General features: G+C 40.7%; 1 protein-coding gene and 1 long non-coding RNA gene across 2 annotated transcripts; both read right to left on the bottom strand.

The window, feature by feature from the left end:
• Positions 1–5: 5 nt before the first annotated feature.
• il16 (interleukin 16) lies at positions 6–12,316 on the bottom strand. The gene is made up of 7 exons (XM_080884217.1): positions 11,276–12,316; positions 9,811–9,956; positions 9,411–9,576; positions 6,012–6,113; positions 4,303–4,534; positions 3,853–3,981; positions 6–3,696 (listed from the first exon to the last, which is right to left on the bottom strand). Exons 1-7 carry the CDS (start codon positions 12,176–12,178, stop codon positions 3,530–3,532), a joined length of 1,845 nt encoding a protein of 614 aa, XP_080740343.1. The 5' UTR covers positions 12,179–12,316; the 3' UTR covers positions 6–3,529.
• A 40-nt stretch (positions 12,317–12,356) lies between these two features.
• LOC308397935 lies at positions 12,357–17,532 on the bottom strand. The gene is made up of 3 exons (XR_013971866.1): positions 17,480–17,532; positions 16,583–16,679; positions 12,357–12,376 (listed from the first exon to the last, which is right to left on the bottom strand). It is a non-coding gene; the product is annotated as an uncharacterized lncRNA (long non-coding RNA).
• Positions 17,533–19,747: the final 2,215 nt, after the last annotated feature.

Here is a 19,747-nt window from a genome sequence, read left to right as displayed (position 1 = left end):
GACCGGTCCGAGGCCCGGGGGTTGGGGACCGCTGATTAAGAGGACCCGAGGGAAGCTCGGAAAGCTAAGCAGAAGTTATTTGGAGAGGAGAGTGACTGCTGTTGGTTGAAAAGAGGTTAAAAAAAACCTTCAGTGGTGTGGAAACATTATGGGTTCAGTCAGACGTGGATCAAGTAGACACAGTGTGTAAACTTTGCTACAATGTAGCTGCACCACAGAGCAACACTGCAAAGTTCACTAAACACAGATGTTTACATTTTTCATTGATTTTTATATTGTAAACATTTGCACTGTTATCAGTATTTGCACTATTTTATATTATTTTTTGACAGTCTTTAAAGTCATCATTCAACACATTGTTATTGTTAAATAAATATCGTCAAATAATCGAGATCTCAATTTCAGTGAAAATAATCGTGATTATCATTTTTGCCATAATCGAGCAGCCCTACGGTGAAGTATCGGCAAGGTACGGTAAACGTCACACGTGAAACAAACATAATGATGAAATGAAAGTGAGACAGAAAATAAAAATAAGTGGTATTTATAAGATGAATATAAGAGATAAAAATCACAGATGTTAATAAACGCTGTACGCGTCGTGATATTTGGACAAAGTTTTGTTCTGATTGGCTGACCCATTATGGAGGATAGCTGAATATGGGTAAGAGCTTATTTCATCTTTTTCTGTTTTAACAAGTAAGCAAACATTCAATTGAATCTGTAGAAACTACAGTAGTCTATTTGCAGTGTTTTGGGGTTTTTTACGGGGAGGGGTTACAGTTTGTAAATCCTAAAGACAAACGTACGTTTCTGAATGGAAGTGCACTGATTTTAATCTTAATTTAATCTAATTTCATTTTCAAGACAGAGTGGGGGACTTTGCTAGCACTTAATAATAATGCATAAAAGTGTCATACTAAGCATTATCAAGGTATTAGCAAGAGCTTAATTCACCTTTTACATTGCATTACACTGTATTATGCCATTTATAAATATAGCTATATTATTATGAATATGACCATGACTATGATTATTGCTAGCAGTGATGTAGTGTCAGTGATTGCTGTACACGGTGTCCGTATACAAAACCACATACTAGGGAGGATTAATTACATATAAAAAAATAAGTACTTGCTAATAGGTAATGCTTAATAGTGTGACACTATAAAGTGCTACTGGAGCTTCACATTAATTTATAGTGTTTTGTTTCTTCAAATTCTATTGATGGAACACATGGATTAGGAATTTTTATTTCTTCAGCATTATGACAATTTTTGCCAATTTGGATTTCCTTTCGAAGAACCATAACTGACAGCATAGACAAATAAAATCCCATTATGATCAATTACCTACAATTATCAACACTTTAATGAACCAAGTTCAAACCAACACGTGTATAATAGTCCCCACTGTATTCACTGATTTGAGAGGTTGTAATCACAGAGTTGTGGTTGTAATCAGTAAAAATAAATGAATATGAGTAAACTTTGAATGCAGCTCTCAGTATATTTGTGAAAACGTCAATCAACACATTTGTGAATATTTTTTCTGTAACTGTATATCATAAAAAGTTATGAAAATATTTTTCAAGTGAAAATGTCAGAATACAAGAACATTTTTTTTCTGCACTTTTTATTTTTCAAGCTCTCACGTTTTCCAACACATTCAGGCTCTGTGGTGCCTCGAGGCCACCCTCGTGAAATCTGCTATTGATTGTTTTGTCAAAGACATTCACACCATTGGCCTGCTGGTGTGAATGTCAGTATCCAAGACATTTTTGTGTAGGGCTCTTCCAGTGCTCATCCTGCTTCTCCTTGAATAAAGAAGCAGATGATGGTCCTGTTGATGCGTTAGGACCTGTCCAGTTCTCTGGCTGTCTCCTGGAATTTCCTTCATAATCTTGAACAAACCTTCTGGCTATGGCACGTATTGATGTGCTTGGAGGATTTGGACTAGCTGTGCAAGGGTCCAAGTTTCACTTCACACTTACTATAGTTTCACTGACCCTAGCAAAATGCAAAACTGGTAAAAAAACAAAACAGAAACTATGAGAAGACAAAATGTCAGTGGCCTCCGCCTGTAAAACCGTTCCTATTTTGGGGGTCATCTAATTGTTGCCCCTCCAGTGCACCTGATGTTAATTTCATCAACCCCAAACAGCTGAAACCCCCTGACAAGATCAAAATCCAAGAAGCTTAAGTGACTTCGTGCTATACTTTCATTAAAAAGGTGTTCCTTTCATTTGTTACTTATGACTGCATAATTGTTTTTCAGACATTAAAAACACCTTTACCTAAAACATGACAAATTTCACTATAACAGCCCAGCACAGGACTGCTGTGGTCAGTTGCATCGTTAACGGTGTTTCTTTTTTTGTGGCGGTTTTCTGTAGTTTTTTCAATCTCTTTCATCAAAAATCTCAAATGATTGTCAATTTCAAAGGCAGCTGTGGTAGCAAGTAGGAGTGAAAACAATCAGACATCACCTGAATCCCAGTGACTAAAGCCATTTATTGAAGATACAGGAAGTTGTTCATATGACCTGATTGGTGGCAGAGGGAGTAAAACTGCTTGTTATCACATACTTCAAATGTAGTCCAGTGTCTAATTTCAGGTTTTCATGTACTGCATATATGCTTGGACAATGGTGACACTTGTCATTCTAGATGTAACAAACACAGGCTACATAACTTTGTAGGTGTCATGGAGCAAAAAAATGTCTTCACAAATTTGCAAAGACACTAGTGATCATCTTAATCATCTCTATGACCATTAATTACCATTAATATTGTTATTTCAGGCACATGACTTAGACTGTGAGCACAGAAACTCTTTTTAATAATATTAATTTAAAAATAAAATTCAATCTAGTATATCAATTTCTGTAATTAATTGAATCTCTTAATAAGATTCAGTGTCAAGCTACTGCAGCAGTAGGCAGGCACAGGTACCTGCAGCTGTTGAGCTGCCTCCAGATTCCAAATTGGTTTTGTTTGTTGCCACATTACAAGCTTTTACTGTACAAATATCATTAAGCAAGCAAGTTAAAGCAAAACGAACCTTGCAGTGTTCAAACCCTTGCCAATTAACTGGGTTTTGTATTATTTCTCGAGATGTGCAGTTGTCCTTTAATTCTGAGAAATATTGTTTTGTGTGTTTCTTTAACCAATTTGACAGTTTTAGAGTCTTGTTTGCATATGTGGGATGTTTCCTTTTTCTCGCCACAAGATTGAAAAGCAACAGCTTGTGAAATTTCACTCTTTTCTTCTGAAATTCAAAGTAAGTAGATGCAAAATTACTGCATAAAAATGAAAAAAATTGCAATGTCTTTGGTATAAAACTAAAAGAATTATTAACCTGATGAGATTTTTTAAAAAACAAAAAAGAGAAAAAGTCCAACATCTGTGTCCTTGTTTGCTGCTGTATGCTGCTGTTTTTTTGTTTGTTGTTTTTGTTTGTTTGTCCTGGGGTATTTGTTTTTGTTTTTTTTGTTTTTTACTTCAATCAGTGCCCATAAGCTGTGCCGGTCATTCTGCACCCCCCAGCCTCCTCTTGAGGACCACTGTGATGGGTCCTTCAGGCAAAGCCTTGATCATGTTCCATGCCTCAAATCGAGTCATGTCTTGCAGACTTATTCCCTGGACCTGCAACACTTCATCTCCACTCTGCAGACCACTCTGCTCTGCCGCTCCCCCTGAAATATCCAAAAGACATTTTTTTTAATAACTGTCCAAATATTACGATTACTGCTCTTTTTTTTGGAATCAAATTCGTTTTTTCCCCAAAATAAACTACGAAAGAAACACTTGTGATTACGTTTTTGTGAATACTGCCAGCTTCGTGAGCGCACCTGTAAAGATCCTGTTGATGACTAAAGGTCTGTCTCCATGGATTGAGCCTTTTCCTCCCTCCAGAGTAAAGCCAACACCACCAGCACATTTCTCCAGCTCCACACTCATTGGAGCGCCCCATTCCTCCACTGCGACAGCAAAGACACAGAGTATATGTAGCCTGCATAGTATTTATAATAAAAATGTCTATTCTGACCTGGACAAACCTACAGAGCTATGTCTGCATTTTGTCAATGTTTCTCAGTTTAAACATTTGATGTTTTCTGTGTTCTGTTGTGAATATTTGAATAAAACATATGTGTATGATATTTGCAGTCTTTGCATTCTGTTTTTATTTATTTTGCACAGACCCCCAATTCTTTGGAAGTATTGCATTTTGCTTGATGGTTGTGTGATTTCTGCTAAAATAAATTGGGGATAATAAATGTATTCCCAGTTGTCTGACTGACCAGCAGGATTTGGCTCTTCGCTCCTACAGCTTCCTTCCTCTCTTCCCTCCTCCACGACTCTCTTGCAGATGACAACGACAGCCAGCTTCAGATTCCGGGCCTGACGCAGAGCAGTGGTGGCATCAGTGTGCGTGACACCCCACAGTGTTTGTCCATTTATAGACAATATCTCATCGCCTTTCTGAATTGTGGCCTCTTGAGCTGCCAGGCCACTGAGAAACACTTTGTGGACCTAAACACAAGATCATCAGTGAGACACATAGACACAAGTAGGAAACAGCGGCAAATTCAGAGATCAGGTAGAACTAGCCTTAACACAGTTTGGGAGAAGTTGATTTCATATTTGTTTTATTGTTGTTTTGTTAGATTGGTATAAAAATGAATAAAGCCAGATTTGACCCACACACTGTGGATAACGCAAATCCTGACTAGATTGGAGTAAGTATCGGAGTACTGGTAAACAGATGAACAGATTTTGTTTACTCGATTACTTGAATATGAATACATGAATCTATTAGTAAAGAACTTCTAATGCTGAATTACAAGATAAGGAGAAGTCCCAACTCCACTTATTACCTTCACTAAGGATCAGAGAAAGTAGAGCCTGAAATGACAGCTTCACTACCTCATTACATTTTTTATTAGACTCAAAATTTAAATGAGCATTTTCAGTTCTTATGCAGCTGCTGGTAATAACTCAAACTTGTTCCTAGTGGGTGTTGGACTCTGCCAGGGTTGCACTTTGTCGCCAATTCTGTTTATAATTTTTACAGGCAGAATTTCTAGGCATAGCCACGTGATGGAAGGCTTCCACTTGGGTGGCCTCAGAGTCTCGTCTCTGCTTTTTGCAGATGGTGTGGTTCTGTTGGTTTCATCAGGTGCTTCCCTCCAGTTTACACTGGAGTGGCTCGGAGCAGAGTGTCACCACCTCCAAGTCTGAGGCCTTGGATTGGATAAGAGTGGAGTGCCCACTTTGGGTCAGTGACGAGTTGCTGCCCAAGTGAAGGAGGGTCTTGTTCACGAGTGAGGGGTGAGGGGAGCAGGAGATTGGCAGGGGGGCATCTATGGGAGTAGAGCTGCTACTTTTCCACACTGAAAGGAGGCAGTGGAGGTGGTTCAGTCTTCTGGCAAGGATACCTGCTGGGCGCCTCCTGGGTACAGTGGTTCGGCATGTCCCACCGGGAGGAGGCCCAGGGACAGACCCAGGACACTGGAGAGATTACATGTTTTTGCTGGCCTGGGAATGCCTTGGTGTTCCCCTGGACAAGCTAGAGGAGGTGGCTGGGGAGAGGGAGGTCTGGACTTCTCTGCTTAGGCTGCTGCCCACGTGATCCAGGCCCAGATAAACGGAGGAAAATGGATGGATGGTATGGGTCATTATCACCAACAGATGTGACGGATATATCTGTTGGTGAAGCCAACTGAATATGTCGCAGAATATCAGCTGAGCAATCAGTTGATGTGGGCTTGCAATTCGATGACCTGATTTGCTGTGATTGCTGTCAATCACTGTTTCATGTTTTCTTTTAAACATTATTTTCAGTGGATATTCACAGGGTTCGATTGCACATTTTTATACTGCATTTTAAACTAATGCCAACTTTTCAGTGAATACAGTTGCAATGCTTTTTATTTCACATTAGACAGAATAACATTTTGGAAAAAATAGATTAGAATTCAGTAATATAAATGTGTAGTGTGTATCTTACAGTAACAGCTTTGTTCTCCAGGTCAGACCCTCCAGCAATGGTAAAGCCAAGCCCAGCTCCCTCGTCTTTATGAAGAATCACAACATGGATGTCCACTAGTTGCTGTGGAAAGATGTAGGTTTACTTGAGCAGCCATTTTTAAGGCATTTTTTCAACAGTAATCCACACATTTTTCTATTTTCTGGATCATGTTTTTCAAATGTAATATTTTTACATGTAATAATAATAATAATAATAATGTATACTTTATTGATCCCCGTGGGGAAATTCCTCTCTGCATTTAACCCATTCACTCAGTGAAGCGGTGGGCAGCCATTGGGCGCCCGGGGAGCAGTGTGTAGGGACGTGTATATGTAATATTTATTACATAAATATTTATGTAATATTTATGCATATGAAATGTTGCACTTGCTTATTTGAATTTTGAGGGTTTTTTTTAATATTTAGTTTCAGGAAAGTTGTTAAGATTCACTGTAGGGTATAATTTAATATTAAAATATGTATAATATAATACATTGTCAGAGGCCAATTTAAAAGGTTCAAAACAGGTTTGAAATACAACCATCCTTGTCATTTTGTTCCAAACACCAACTACAATATCCTACACAATATAGCAGAATCCAGTAAACTACGACACTGCAAAAATATTTAGAGCATGTATGATACTGTGTGGTAAAGAAAATCTCCAGAAGACAAACTGCACAGCGTAACAAAATCAATCATGAATAATTTGTTAACATTTTTCAGTATCCCTCATCCCACACCACTCTGCATTTAATCATAATTATTATTAACCTCTGTGTCTCTTCCACAGCATGTCTTTATCCTGTCTTCCTTCTCTCACCCCAACCAGTCACAGCAGATGGCCCCGCCCCTCCCTGAGCCTGATTCTGCCGGAGGTTTCTTCCTGTTAAAAGGGAGTTTTTCCTTCCCACTGTCTCCACAGTGCTTGATCATAGGGGCTCATATGATTGGTGGGTTTTTCTCTGCATGTGTTATTGTGGGGTCTGTCTTAAATACACTCAACAAAAATATAAACGCAACACCTTTGTTACTGCTCCCATTCCCCATGGGATGGACGTAGAGACCTAAAATTCATTCCAGATACACAATATAACCATCCCTCCCAAACAGTGGTCACAAATCAGTCCAAATGTGTGGTAGTGGGCACATCTGCTATATTGAGATAATCCATCCCACCTCACAGGTGTGCCACATCAGGATGCTGATCTGACATCATGAGTAGTGCACAGGTGTACCTCAGACTGCCCACAACAAAAGGCCACCCTGGAATGTGCAGTTTTGTCTCACAGCAAAATGCCACAGATGCCACAAGCAATGAGGGAGCGTGCAACTGGCATGCTGACAGCAGGAATGTCAACCAGATCTGTCGCCCGTGCATTGAATGTTCATTTCTCAACCATAAGCCGTCTCCACAGGCGTTTCAGAGAATATGGCAGCACATCCAACCGGCCTCACAACCGCAGACCTCGTGTAACCACACCAGCCCAGGACCTCCACATCCAGCAGGTTCACCTCCAAGATCGTCTGAGACCAGCCACCCAGACAGCTGCTGGAACAATTGGTTTGCACAACCAAACAATTTCTGCACAAACTGTCAGAAACCGTCTCAGGGACGCTCAACTGCATGCCCGTCGTCCTCATTGGGGTCTTGACCTGACTCCAGCTCGTCGCCGTAACAGACTTGTGTGGGCAAATGCTCACATTCGATGGCGTCTGGCACGTTGGAGAGGTGTGCGCTTCACGGATGAATCATGGTTCACATTGTTGAGGGCAGATGGCAGCTGAGAATGTCCCAGTTCTTGCATGGCCAGCATACTCACTGGACATGTCACCCATTGAGCATGTTCGGGATGTGCTTGACCGGCGTATACGACAGCGTGTACCAGTTCCCACGAATATCCAACAACCTCGCACAGCCATTGAAGTGGAGCGGACCAACATTCCACAGGCCACAATTGCCAATCTGATAGACTCCATGCGACGATGTGTTGCACTGCATGAGGCAAATGGTGGTCACACCAGATGCTGACCGGTTCTGGGTCCCCAGACCCCCAATAGCCCAAAAAACTGCACATTCCAGGGTGGCCTTTTGTTGTGGGCAGTCTGAGGTACACCTGTGCACTACTCATGATGTCAGATCAGCATCCTGATGTGGCACACCTGTGAGGTGGGATGGATTATCTCAATATAGCAGATGTGCCCACTACCACACATTTGGACTGATTTGTGACCACTGTTTGGGAGGGATGGTTATATTGTGTATCTGGAATGAATTTTAGGTCTCTACGTCCATCCCATGGAGAATGGGAGCAGTAACAAAGGTGTTGCGTTTATATTTTTGTTGAGTGTATAAAGCGTGCTTAATATAAAGCACCTTGAGGCGACTGTTGTGGTGATTTGGCGCTGTATAAATAAAATATTTTTTTATTTATGCACACAAGTAACAAACGTATTGTTCAAGAGAAATGTTAAATCCTCAACCTATCTTTCAACATGTCTGGTGAAAATATGTGCACTTTATTGGTTTTGGACAAGGGCATTTCAAAATTGCTCAATAGTGCCACTTACAACATCTTTATCAAAGTACTACAGACATGTAGCACACAGTGAGCAATGTTTATTAGTCCTTTATTTATCCAGGTAAAATCTCATTGAGATTAAAAATCTCATTTCCAAGAGAGACCTGGCATCATGGCAGCAAATGTTAATGTTATGTAAATGTTAATGAATTTTCGTACACATGTGTAATATGGCAGGTTGGATGCAATGACCCAAACCCAACATAAAGTCCACCATTTTGAATTAAAGATAACATTTTAGTACCAATTTTATCATTTCCTGTGGTCACACATTTTCACATATCAGACCAGCCTAATATTTGGCCCAATACTTGGGTGATGTTAAATTATGATGCTTTTGAGCTTTTGTTGAAAGGCGTATCCGTGGCATCATGGCAGATTTCTACCATTTGCCATGAAATTTATTTTGCAGGCATTCACTTATATATCTATTTCATTTATATTCTGCCAAATCACAACAGCAGTTGCCTCAAGATGCTTTATATTGTAAGATAAAGACCCAATACAGAGAAAACCCCAACATCAATCAAATGACCCCCTTGGAGCAAGCACTCGAGCGCACCATTTCTGAGTAAAACTTTAAAGTTAATTTTTCCTAAGTTCATTGACGAGGATGTATGCAAATGGGATCACTGGTTAGACCCTCTGTTGTTTGCAGTGCAGGAGATGTCCCCGGTCTCCACAGGATTTTGCTCCTTTCAGTTGTTGTTTAGCATCTCTTACAGTTTTTACAACTTGTCTCTAAAGATGTTGTGAATTAATGGAACTGTGATATACGACATGTTTGTTTTTTTACCTTCAGTGTTTCTTCATCTAAAGCCTCAACTTCCTGAATCATCTTCTGTATTTCCTGTGAATTGATAGCTGTGATGACAGAGTGCGCAGAAGCAGAAACAGAAGCAGTCTCGTTGTGAACTCCACCCTCCCCTCGATCAGTGATGCACTCCTTCAAAGTGAACAGGCTGTATTTATGGAGACAGAAAGGCATTAGATCTGACGAGTGTCAGGTACCCATGAGCGCAAGCATAGGTACAAGTATAGAACTGTGCTCTATTTAACATGTTTTTAAAAATTAACTACTCCTTCTTTGATTAAACTGGGAGTATTTGTTAACTTAAGCCAAATTCCCTGAGAACAAAAGTTAAACAACAAAGCAGTGCATTTTGCATGTCCACATGTCTCAACTGAAGTGATACCTGAAAGAGAATCCTCTGCCTGACGTGTCCAAGGCTAGATCAGACTCCTGCTGGTTAATGGAGTCCAGTGAAGAGGTGTCCTGCAGGTTTGTGGAGGAAGGATTACCTCCACAGACGGTCAAAGAGCACATCAATGCTTGTGACACCTGTAACAAAAACACACTAAATCAGACACAAATTTAAAATCATGTTATTTTTGTGGGGAAACTGTAAACATACAAAGAGAATTACATCGGAAAGTCCAACAAACATTTTGAATCTGTAGATTGTAAATCGACCTTTGCTGATTTATGTGGAAGCCTTTTTCTTTCAAAACCCCTTCTTCTGTTTAGGTTAGGGAGACAGGTAAGAGGCCTGGATTTTCTTTTGGATTCCTCGTGATGGGTAAGTTAGTTTTGTTTTATTTCTAGAGCTTTTTCTTTGTTGTTTTGGTGATGCCCACCAGACTAATAAAATATTTGGTTGTTGTAAAACTGGAAACTCTGTGGCAGCCTTGGTCCTCCCCTGGGACCAGGAAGCAGGTGCAATGTCTTCTTGTGTTGCTCTCTGGCTTTCTCTAGGCTGGGGTGTAGCAGCACACACAACAGATACACAACATACATTCACCCTGCAGGAAAACGAGTGAAGGAGACCATTACAACCAAGCTGGGTTTGTTGGGTGCAGAGGTTGAAGAAACTTCCTCCCTTTCTTTAATCACACCTGCCCTGTGTCAGATGTTCCATTGACCCACTGAGAGGAATCACTTCAGAAACATCAGGAAAACGAGCTCATCCCAGGGATCAACTAGGATCATAATCTTCACCAGGGGCTCCCTCAGAGAGAAATCTCCTTCTCTACTGTAGATGAACAAACCCAGCACTTTAGGAGCACTCTTATACTGATGTTTGCTTTGTGTGATGGTAGAGTCACTTCCCATCATCCTCAGATAAAGCGCAGAGGCTCTGGACTTTTACAGAATGGTTTTATATCCAGTCCTGTAGAAAGTGCCAGGTGGTTCGTGCCAGGGTGTTGGGCCTCGGATGGGTTCAGCTGCCTGTCGCCCGTGGTTCGTTGAGACTCTCACTCTTAGGCCGTGGGTAACCCATCTGGGGCCTCCCTTCTTTTCCTGCTGGGATGGACACACAGCCAGTATGTGTGGTCTTATGTCTTCTGTACTCCTGGGGCTATGGATGGCCCGGATCTTTCTCTGTCTGCCTCTGGCTCCTGGGGGGCGCTATAATAACTTCCCACCCCTCATTATCAAGTACACTTCGTAACAAACAAAAATACAAAGAGACTCACTCCTACTCACAAACACCACAAAAAGATTGTTGATTTGTGTATCTGTCCATTTTCACATGTAAGCGAAGCTGGTAGAGGAACAAAATAATATTGTACTGATAAATGTTAAGGCTGAATATTCCCAAACGTGGGAATATTCAGCCTTGACTATATAAAATAAACACAATATATGTGTGAGATTACCTGATTACTGAAGGTAATTATTTTCCCCAGGCTTTCACTCTCTGGGTTGCTCACGGTGTTACTCTCTGTGGCCGGAGCAGCATTCCGAGCAGTCCTTGACAGCTTTCCTTCCTCCTCTGTCCAGTCAGAGCTATTTTGACCTTCAGTTTGATTGGATCTCATAGATGTTTCAGAACACTCAGAATCCACAAGCTCAGACTCCAGGTTGGTGGGTAAGGCTTCACTGCTGTCATGCACTGGAGCAGACTGATAATCATTTATCCCTGACTCCACATCAGTGTTGATAGTCTGAGAATACATGGAATCAGTGGTAGACTGATTAAAATGAGTTTCATCTTCAGAGGACTTTTCTGTTGTTTGTTGACAAGCTTCATTGCTGGCTGAGGCAATGGCACAGGGCGCAACAGAGGCAGGTATGTTGTCTTCCTCCTTACTAGGTGCTGGATCTCTGGACTGGATCTCTCTGGAAAATTCAGTTTTGTTCTTCACATTATCTCCATTTGAGGCAGAATAGGAAGAGCAAGGGGCTCGGGATCCCTTCTCCACTGGAGAGAGGGTTGTTGAAGGAGCCAATGGTCTTCTGTTGTTCCCCTTTTCTGGAGCTTCTGGACTGGAAAAAGTCTCAAAAGAGTGAATCCTTTGCTTGATTGATTGGTTGGTTGCAGATGATGCAGATCTGATGCCAAAGTTTCTGCTGAAGCTTGCAGCAGATGTTTGCTCTGATGGTTTTGCTTGCGTCTTCTGGTCCTGCTCATCCTTAATTTTCCTCAGACTCTGGCGAAACCAGGCAGGTTTGGGTGCCACTGGAGGCGCCTTTTTAAGTTCTGAAGGAGTTTCAGATTTATTTTCAGGAGTCATTGCGAGTGTGTCATCGACCTCAAGGACATTCTCTTCGTCATTCATTGTAGCAGAAAGGCCGTGTACATTAACAGTAACTCTACTGTCTGTAAGGTGTGGGTAGTGATTCTCGCAGCTTTTCAGAGGAGGTGTTCTCGTGAACCCAGGGATCCCAAAGCTGTTCTTGGATAGGGTGACCAACACAGGCCTGTCTCTTTAGAGTTTTTCTCTTTGGCTGTGAGCAGTGAACAGCTGATGAACTACCTGTACACAAGACACAGACAAAAACAAAAGAATTTATTGTGCATTTGAAACATTTCATGTCACAAACTCAAAATCTAAATAGTTTTAACTTAAAGGTGGATGCATCTTAAAATCCACCAGCTTAAGAAAGACCTCTTGGGTTGGAATCAGAGTTAGGGTATGTCAACTTCTTTGTAAGGCATTTTTCTGTAGACACTGTAATGTCAAATTGTATAAGACTTCATTTGAATTGTTATATCTAGTTCAGGGGTGTCAAACTAATTTTACATTATGGGCTACATACACCACACTTTGCTCTCAAGTGGGCCTGACCAATCTAAAGAAGTTACATATTTAACTGCTTTTCTACATAATAAAGAAAAAGCTGCTGTGGTAAATAAAGAAATCTGTCAGCACGAATCTTTGAACTTCTTCTTTTTCTGTTTTTTAACTGTTGTAAGAAACATGAAATTTCTATAGTAGAAAGTGAAAACAGAAAGTTACAGAGGTTTTATTGGAGACATAGCTTAGGATTTGCAATTTGCTATAATTTGTGAAAGTAGATATTTTTCCCATATTGAACAGCAGGAATTAGGTTTTCTTGTCAGAGGTGGTTTTTAGGGAAAAAACAAACAAACAAAACAAAAACAGCAGCCGACAACACTGTACACAACAGCAGACCAGTGCATAATAAGCATGGGAAACTGGCTTCAACATACACCGAGAGATAGAGCTGTGCAGGAAATGGGATTTTATTCTGGTGGAAGCAAAACTGCAAAGTAACATGAAGTGCAGTCTTGGTCTTCTTTTGCTGCTGGTTCAGTGAATTTTGGTTGGAAAGTGACAAAACTGCAAAATTACAAACAATTACAACATTTAAAAAACAAAACAAAAAAGCAGCCCCTGCACTATGTTTAATCTATAAATCTGAAATTTGACAGCCTCATATAAAAAACAGTCTCTTAGAGCCATCTCATAGAATCTCTTAGAACCCAACAGGAAGTCAGCCATGTTGAGTCTGCTGACTAATTTTGGCTACATATCTCGCCATTTCTGGACCTCGTACTTTAACAAACTCCTTGTAGGGATTTCATCAGATCAGCGTGATCTTCAGTGAACGGAATGGCTGGAATGCAAAGCTTTTGAGGTTTTTGTGAAAGGACATTGTCATGGCAGCACACCAAATTACGATCACTTAAAACGAGTCTGCTGTAACTCAGTGACAGATTCTGCAAACTCCAGCAGACTTGACAGACATGATGAGAATCCGGATTGATATGCCATATATGACATATTTTATTGGTTTCATACATAAGAGTTTCAAAATGGCACCTTATGCATTTAGAAAGTCCTAAGGAAACACAGCATGAGCTACAAGAATGAAATTTGGTACACCTGTGTAAAATAATAAGGAGGGAAGGACACAAAAGTGCTTCCTAACAGACTTCCTTATTAAGTCTGTTGGGCCCTTGTTGGGACCATTTTTGCAGGATGTTTTACACAGTTTCAAGGCAACAGCCTCACACTGGTACAGGGAAGCCTTAGGGAGTTGGTCTTATGCTTCTTAGTTGTAGCAATCACAATAACACTCTTTTTTTTTTTTTTTTTTTTTTTTTAGGGTTAAGCACAATATCATACTGGGCACCATAACTAGCACAAACTCTTAAGTAATCAGCACTGTGGTGGGACAAAATGACCACATCATCAACGTACATTAAATGATTAATAAGGTTGCCCACCATACAATCAGTCGTACAATCATTTAACTTGACAGAAAGATCATCAAGATCACCAACATACAAATACAATAATCCACCTTGTCTGACTTCTGTAGATACAGAAAAAGGTTCAGATACCTCTGTACCCAAATTAACTTGCATAGTTTGATGTAAATACCAAAAGTGTAAAATCCTTTATCCATTTGATATGCAGGGACCCCTCTGCTTTGCAATTTAACGAACATCTTCAGTTGATTAACTCTGTCAAATGTTTTGGAAGCATCTAAAAACATTTCACCTCTCATCTCGGAAGCTTCTTCAGTTCCAAGCAATTAGTGGACAGTCCCAGATTTTCAGCCCTATTGAGAGTGTCCCTAAGATAGTCCTGGACCCATCCCTCTTAAGGACACTATTTAGAGCATGGCTTGGACACTCCCAATAGGTCTTAAAATCTGGGACTGTCCACCAATTGCTCTGAGAACGTTCACAGACATTACAAAAGCTCCCTAATTTCACATTATACTCAAAGTTAGAGAGTGTGGTTATCTGTTAAAGGCACTTTAAAGATACTTTAGATAGTCTTTTTTCCAAAAAACTGGCCCCATACAGTGGCCCCTATCAGACAGACTCTGTCCTTAGTCCCACCATGTGTCTCACGTGGGTGAAAACCTCTCTCCCCCAATCAAAAAGCATATACGGACAGACACATTTGTAGGATCATAAATCCCACTTTATTCACCTCATTCTCACAAAGTCTTTTACATTTACACTCATACTCCAGAAGACGTATCAGAGAGCAACAGGGGTTAGTATCTTGGCCAAGGTTCTTTGGCATGCAGCCGGGATCAAACCAGCGACCTACTGAGCTAGAGCCACCAGATAAAACCAGTTTGCAGGGAAATCTACACTGACAGGTCCTTATAAAGTCCGCTAACATGACAAACCACTTTCACCACCTTCAAAAATACCAAGGCGGTTTTCTTACCCACCTATCCACACACACAGTGAAATATAGTCACACACAGAAACACATACCTCACACACACACACACGGTACACACAGACTATATAAGCCAAGACAGCAGAGTTCTGTTCTGTATTTCAGCATGTAAATGAAAACAAATATGGCATCTCAGACTGACCAGGAATCTCTCTCTTCATTATCTCAGGGATAAAATAAGCACACATCATTACACATTTTTGTTAATATTATGACATATTTTCACTGTTAAACTGTAGTTTTTTTCAAAACACATCTACATTTTGAGAAAATGTATTTGTTAGACTGAATTACTGCCTACCTCATATTTTTATTTGAAGAAATATACGAGATAGAAAAGAAATTGCATCTAGTAATCAGCCATTCCTGGATTTGCGTTGTTTTATTCTTGCACAAACACAAAACAATGCTGGTCCTACACATTTTATCACCATGGTTGTGGGGGAACGTTGTCTCGATTCACTCTGTATTGTACCACTGCACATGGTTGAAATGACAGTAAAGCCACTTGGTCTGACTTGACTTGATAAAACAATGCAGATCAGTACTCAGTACAGTGCAGCACTGATTAACAATGCTGCACATTGTTTGATTGCCAGTTAATTTGAGTGTATTTTTAAAACATGTATACAAATAACAATACTTAAGAGAATTGTGTATTTGGTTTGTGTCAGTTGTTGAAAATAAATCTTATTAGTTATTAAAAATGTTAACGTAACATGTTCTTTCAGTTTGTATCAAACCAGAGAGATGCTAGCTTAGAATACTAATATGAATTTATGCAATGCAGAAAAACAATGTTGTGGTAATATTTTGTCCATATTGTCCAGCTCTACTGAAATGCTTTGTCTAATATGATGATCGCTGTGTGATTATTAGGTGATTCTAATGATTCTCACTAATTCTCATGATTTGTGTCAAGCAGAACTGATAGAGTACATAAGTGTTTACAACCAACCTTACTTGACATCTTTGACATTGTGTGATGTCATCAGGAAAGTATGTATGATGCTGTTAAGACTAATTTTTTCCAAGCTGTATACCCACGTATCATCATTCCTCTTTTGCTTTGTTATTATTACACTTTTTGACAGCTAAGCAGTGAACAGAAAAGGACACCAGGGTCCAAGGATTCATCTTTTTCCTTTCATTTGATATTCTTCCTTGAAGAATGAAAGGAGCTGACAAACACTGACAATTTTAGTACAGCTCCAACCTGTTATTAGGAGCACTGCTGCTGCCCTGGATAAAGTCACACCTTTTCTTTTTGTTTGGTGCTTATGGGTGTGTGGATGTTGTGTGTGTTTTGTGATGTATTTATCCTGTATGGCAAACTATACAGAGAAAGACAAATCCTGTATTGAAAAGGAAATGAACAGTCTTTTACTTTCTGATTAAATGCTAATCGCCGCAGTACCAGGCTGAGTTTGCTGTAACATTTTTGGAACAATTGCATTGTCAGATTGTTCTATAGTTGCATTTATGTGGATAAATAATAGGTAACAGTACCTTGCCTCCGTCCTGTATCTCGACTGTTGTCGCTGCACAGCACAATGTCTGCCTGAGCGAAAGCCTTGCTCGTCTTCGAGTGTTCACGTTCTTCTTCCTGCTTCACAAACAGGAAGCATTGTATCACAAGAACTTCTCTAGCAGCAACCACAGAGAGGTGCAACAACGTACCATACTTCCGTTCAGACATTCAGCTGAGCAACTGTTACTTGACTTTTCGAATCAATACCTTCACACACATATGTATGCACAGACATGGCGATATCGATACAAAAACTAAATGAATTAATAAAAGGAAATCACAATGCTGTTTAACTATAACTGTGCTGTAGTTGTTATGCACAGCACTCGAGTAGAAAAGCAACAACCATCATATTTACCTTTCACACTCTTGAGCAGCACACTAGGTTTGTCAGAGTGGGCAATAAACTGAACTGAGGCTTTGATATCTTGCCCAGGGATACTTTGGCATACAGACTGCAGCAGCCACGGCTCAGACCACCATTAGTGGATGACCTTCTCTAGCTTCTACACGAGAGTCAGCCCACTCGCTTAATAATCCAATGAGTTCCAACTAACAAACCAAATAAAGGCTGCTTTATTAGAAGGCAGATGTAAAAGTGTAGATATTAAGCACTTTACTGCCAAATGATATTAATACAGTAATTAAGTTAAATGACAGGGTTAGGTTTCCTCACATTTCTAAAAGCCGAACCACACAGCGAACCACACACTTCTTCACATACAATTCTTAAGAGTAATCCCAGAATCTTTTGCAGGGTTTTTATATACTGATAAAGAGCTACAGGAGGCGTGAGGAGTGCAGTGAGTCACATGGTAGGTCACTCGTTGCATCTGTAGGATCATTAGTGCACTGAGAGAAACATGATTACTTACACAGGTTTAGCGTGCTAAGAAAAGGCAGCACAGTACGATGGCAGCCGTTTCTGCTGATACATTTCAGGGTAGGAACTTAGAGTGGAAGTGAAACGATTGTGATCTGTCAGTTTCATCTCGCATGCATGTTTTCAACTTCCTTATATGGGCACTAAGCTTAGACACTGTTTGCTAAACAAACATGAACGATGAGACACGGATGTCTCAAAGCAGAAGGCCAATACAGCAAAACCAGAAAACAACAACGCTTTGCCTGAGTGTGTCCCTCTCAGCTTTCATCATTCAAATTGCTTCTTAAACACAGAAAGCACCCAATTTAAGCTTGAAGGTTTCAGAGCTCATCACAGCACAGAAACAGCTTTAGTGAAGCTTATAAATGATCTTCTTATGGCCTCTGACAGTGGACTCATCTCTGTGCTTGTCCTGCTAGACCTCAGTGTGCATTTGATATTGATCAATAATATTTTATTACAGAGATTAGATCATGCTGTAGGTATTAAAGGTATTGATCAGCAGTAGATTAAATCATATCTTTCTAATAGTCTCCAATTTGTTCACATAAATGTTTTTACGTGCAGAGCGCACTTTACATACTAAATTTAATTTTAGAAACCACACAGTTTCACGCTAAGACCAATTCTGTTTGCATTATAAATGTTTCCCTCAGGCAGTATTATTAGAAGGCACAGCATGTATTTTCACTGTTATGCAGATGATGCCGAGCTTTATCTGTCCATGAAGCCAGAAATCACACCATTTAGTTTATGCCTCTGAGGGAACCTCAAAGGCATAAAGACCTGGATGACCTCTAATGTCCTGCTTCTAAATCTGGATCAAACTGAGGTTATTGTGCTCAGCCCTAAAATGTTTAGAAACATGGTGTCTAACCAGATGCTTACAATGGATGGAATTACCTCAGCCTCCAGCAACGCTGTGAGGAACCTTGGTTTTGTTTTTGACCAGGACATGTCCTTCAATATGCATATTAAACAAATATGTAGGAGTTCTTATTTCCATTTATACAACATCTCTAAAATTAGAAATATCCTGTCTTAAAATGATGTTGAAAAACTAGTTCATGCATTTATTACTTTCAGGCTGAACTGCTGTAATTCATTATTTTCAGGATGTCCTAAAAGCCTTCAGCTGATACAAGATGCTGCAGAAAGAGTCCTGACAGGGACTAGAAATAAAGAGCATATTTCTCTTCTGGCTTCTCTTCATTGGCTCCCTGTTTAATCCAGAATCCGATTTAAAACCCTTCTCCTCCCATACAAGGTGTTTCATGATCAGGGCTAATCTTATCTTAACCTCATAGTACAATATCACCCCAAAAGAGCACTTTGCTCTCAGACTTAAACTTTACTCGTGGTTTCTATGATATTTAAAAGTAGAATGGGAGGCAGAGGCTTCAGCTTTAAGGCCCCTCTTTGGTGGAACTAGCACCCAGAATGGATTTGGGAGATTTGGGGCCTTGTGGGGGCTAGCTTTTAGACTAACAGCAAATTTAGCACAAGTCCAGCTGAGAGGCCAGCGGTGGAGACAGAGCAACTCTGGGTGCTGACCCGGGAGGCCAGAGGCAGAGAAAACAAGCTCCCATCGCTTTGCTGAATGTTGTTGATCCTCCTGTGGCTGAGCAGGCACTCGGTGTCAGCGGGGACCTACTAATGCTGACAGGGATGGCACTGGAGAGCCACTGGAGGTCAGTGACACAGGGACCCCTCTGGCTCAGGTTCAGCTGGACTATGACCCACAGGCTCTGGGACCTATTCGCAGTAAGGACCCTCAGACAGTGAGGAACCAAGAGCTTGGGATCTTGCAAGTACAAGAGGCCTTACAGGTTGTGGGTTTGTTGGCACTGAAGTCACTGAAGGCTCTGGGTTCGCTGGGAATACAGGGAACTAAGGGTTCACTGGGGATATCAAAAGTCAAGAGCTGAGCGGCGTGGGACGTAGGCTGCAGCAATGGAGAAGAGCTGGCACGTGTGGAGGCTGGTGAGTTGGTAGCAGGTATGGCAGTGCAGGGTTGCAGTAGCAAAGAGCAGACCGATGGTGAGACTGGTGAATGAGTGTTCCCCTCTCTCATCTCAAGCAGAGGAGAAGCAGTCGGCCAAAACATGGACCTGCCATGAAGTCCAATAACCTATCCATTCCATCCATCCATCCATTTTCTTCCACTTATCCAGGGCCAGGTCGCAGAGGCAGCAGCCTAAGCAGAGAAGCATTTCTGGTCATTTCTGCTGCTTGTAGCCGGGATCGTGTTCTTTGG

The sequence above is a fragment of the Rhamphochromis sp. 'chilingali' genome, assembly GCF_963969265.1.
Source record: "Rhamphochromis sp. 'chilingali' genome assembly, chromosome: 6".
Lineage (NCBI taxonomy): Eukaryota > Metazoa > Chordata > Actinopteri > Cichliformes > Cichlidae > Rhamphochromis > Rhamphochromis sp. 'chilingali'.
This window is presented reverse-complemented; position numbering and strand designations above follow the sequence as displayed.

Coding starts and splice junctions, on each gene's coding strand:
- il16 (XM_080884217.1), bottom strand. CDS start 12,178: ATGAATGACGAAGAGAATGTCCTTGAGGTCGATGACACACTCGCAATG. Junction 9,577..9,810: donor GGCAGAGGATTCTCTTTCAG/GTATCACTTCAG, acceptor CCATAAATACAG/CCTGTTCACTTTGAAGGAGT. Junction 3,982..4,302: donor CGAAGAGCCAAATCCTGCTG/GTCAGTCAGACA, acceptor TTGCTGTCGCAG/TGGAGGAATGGGGCGCTCCA.